At 52.1% G+C, this 910-nt stretch overlaps 1 protein-coding gene across 1 annotated transcript in view; it reads right to left on the bottom strand.

Annotated features, from left to right (window-relative positions):
* Nucleotides 1-603: 603 nt before the first annotated feature.
* Nucleotides 604-910, bottom strand: part of LOC101655941 (small nuclear ribonucleoprotein Sm D2-like) — a 2,834-nt gene continuing 2,527 nt past the window's right edge. Inside the window, 3 exon segments of the mRNA XM_045289540.1 lie at nt 604-647; nt 650-674; nt 677-907. Of these exon segments, the coding sequence (XP_045145475.1) occupies nt 604-647; nt 650-674; nt 677-907 (300 nt within the window).

Genomic DNA, 910 nt, shown 5'->3' with positions numbered 1-910 from the left:
GATGGCCCCTGACAACAACTGGTGTCATAGTGGGCTATGCACTGAGCTGCTAACCACGAGGTCAGTGGTTCAAACCCATCAGTCGCTCAGCAGGAGAAAGATGAGGCAGGTCTACTCTGCCTTATAGGGCTGCTGTGGGTCCGACTTGATGCGACGGTGGGGAGCTTGGCGTTTTCCTTATGTTTCACCACGTAGGTGAAGGTCTGTCTTCCAATCGAATAGATAAACGGGTCCACCTTAGATATTTATCTTTTAGGGTAAGCCATTTCACACTAGCAATAATCTTCACATCAGGAAACAGAGATGTGTTAGAGTTCAAACCCAGCTCTCTGGGGGGTGAAACCTTGTTCCACTTTTAAGTCAGCTCTAAAGGAAACAAGCAATAAGAAAATGGAGAGTGATCTGGATGTTCAGGGTCTAGCACAGAAACCACGGCACGTCTACAGGGGAGAAAGAATCCCAACTCACTGCCACCGAGTTCGTCCTGGCTCACCGCGACCCTACATAGGGTTTCTCGGGCCGTCAATCTTCTATTTTTTTTTTTACAACAAACGCTGGACATTTATTCTTCTGGAGACCGGGGCAGGGCTTCCCGGCGTGCCCCTAGTTGCCAGCGATAAGTGGGTTCCGCAGAACCATGATGACGAGTCGCCTCGCAGGAACATTTTGGAGATGCTAAGCGGTCCTTGTTGACGGGCTTGGACTTCTTCTTGCCCTTGCCGCCCTTGGGGACCTCGGTCCACATCTCCTTCACGTTCTCCAGCACCATGTTGCAGTGCCTGTGGAAGGCCTTCATGCGACCCAGAAGCTTCTTGTTGCGGCAGTTGATGAGCACCTGGGTGTTGTTCTTGACCGACTGCGTGAGCACGGAGAGGGGCCCCGTGTTGAACTCCTCCTCCTCCCGCTTCTG

This window comes from Echinops telfairi, unplaced genomic scaffold (assembly GCF_000313985.2).
Source record: "Echinops telfairi isolate 266 unplaced genomic scaffold, ASM31398v2 ScPeMD7_29;HRSCAF=101, whole genome shotgun sequence".
NCBI classification, from domain to species: domain Eukaryota; kingdom Metazoa; phylum Chordata; class Mammalia; order Afrosoricida; family Tenrecidae; genus Echinops; species Echinops telfairi.
This window is presented reverse-complemented; position numbering and strand designations above follow the sequence as displayed.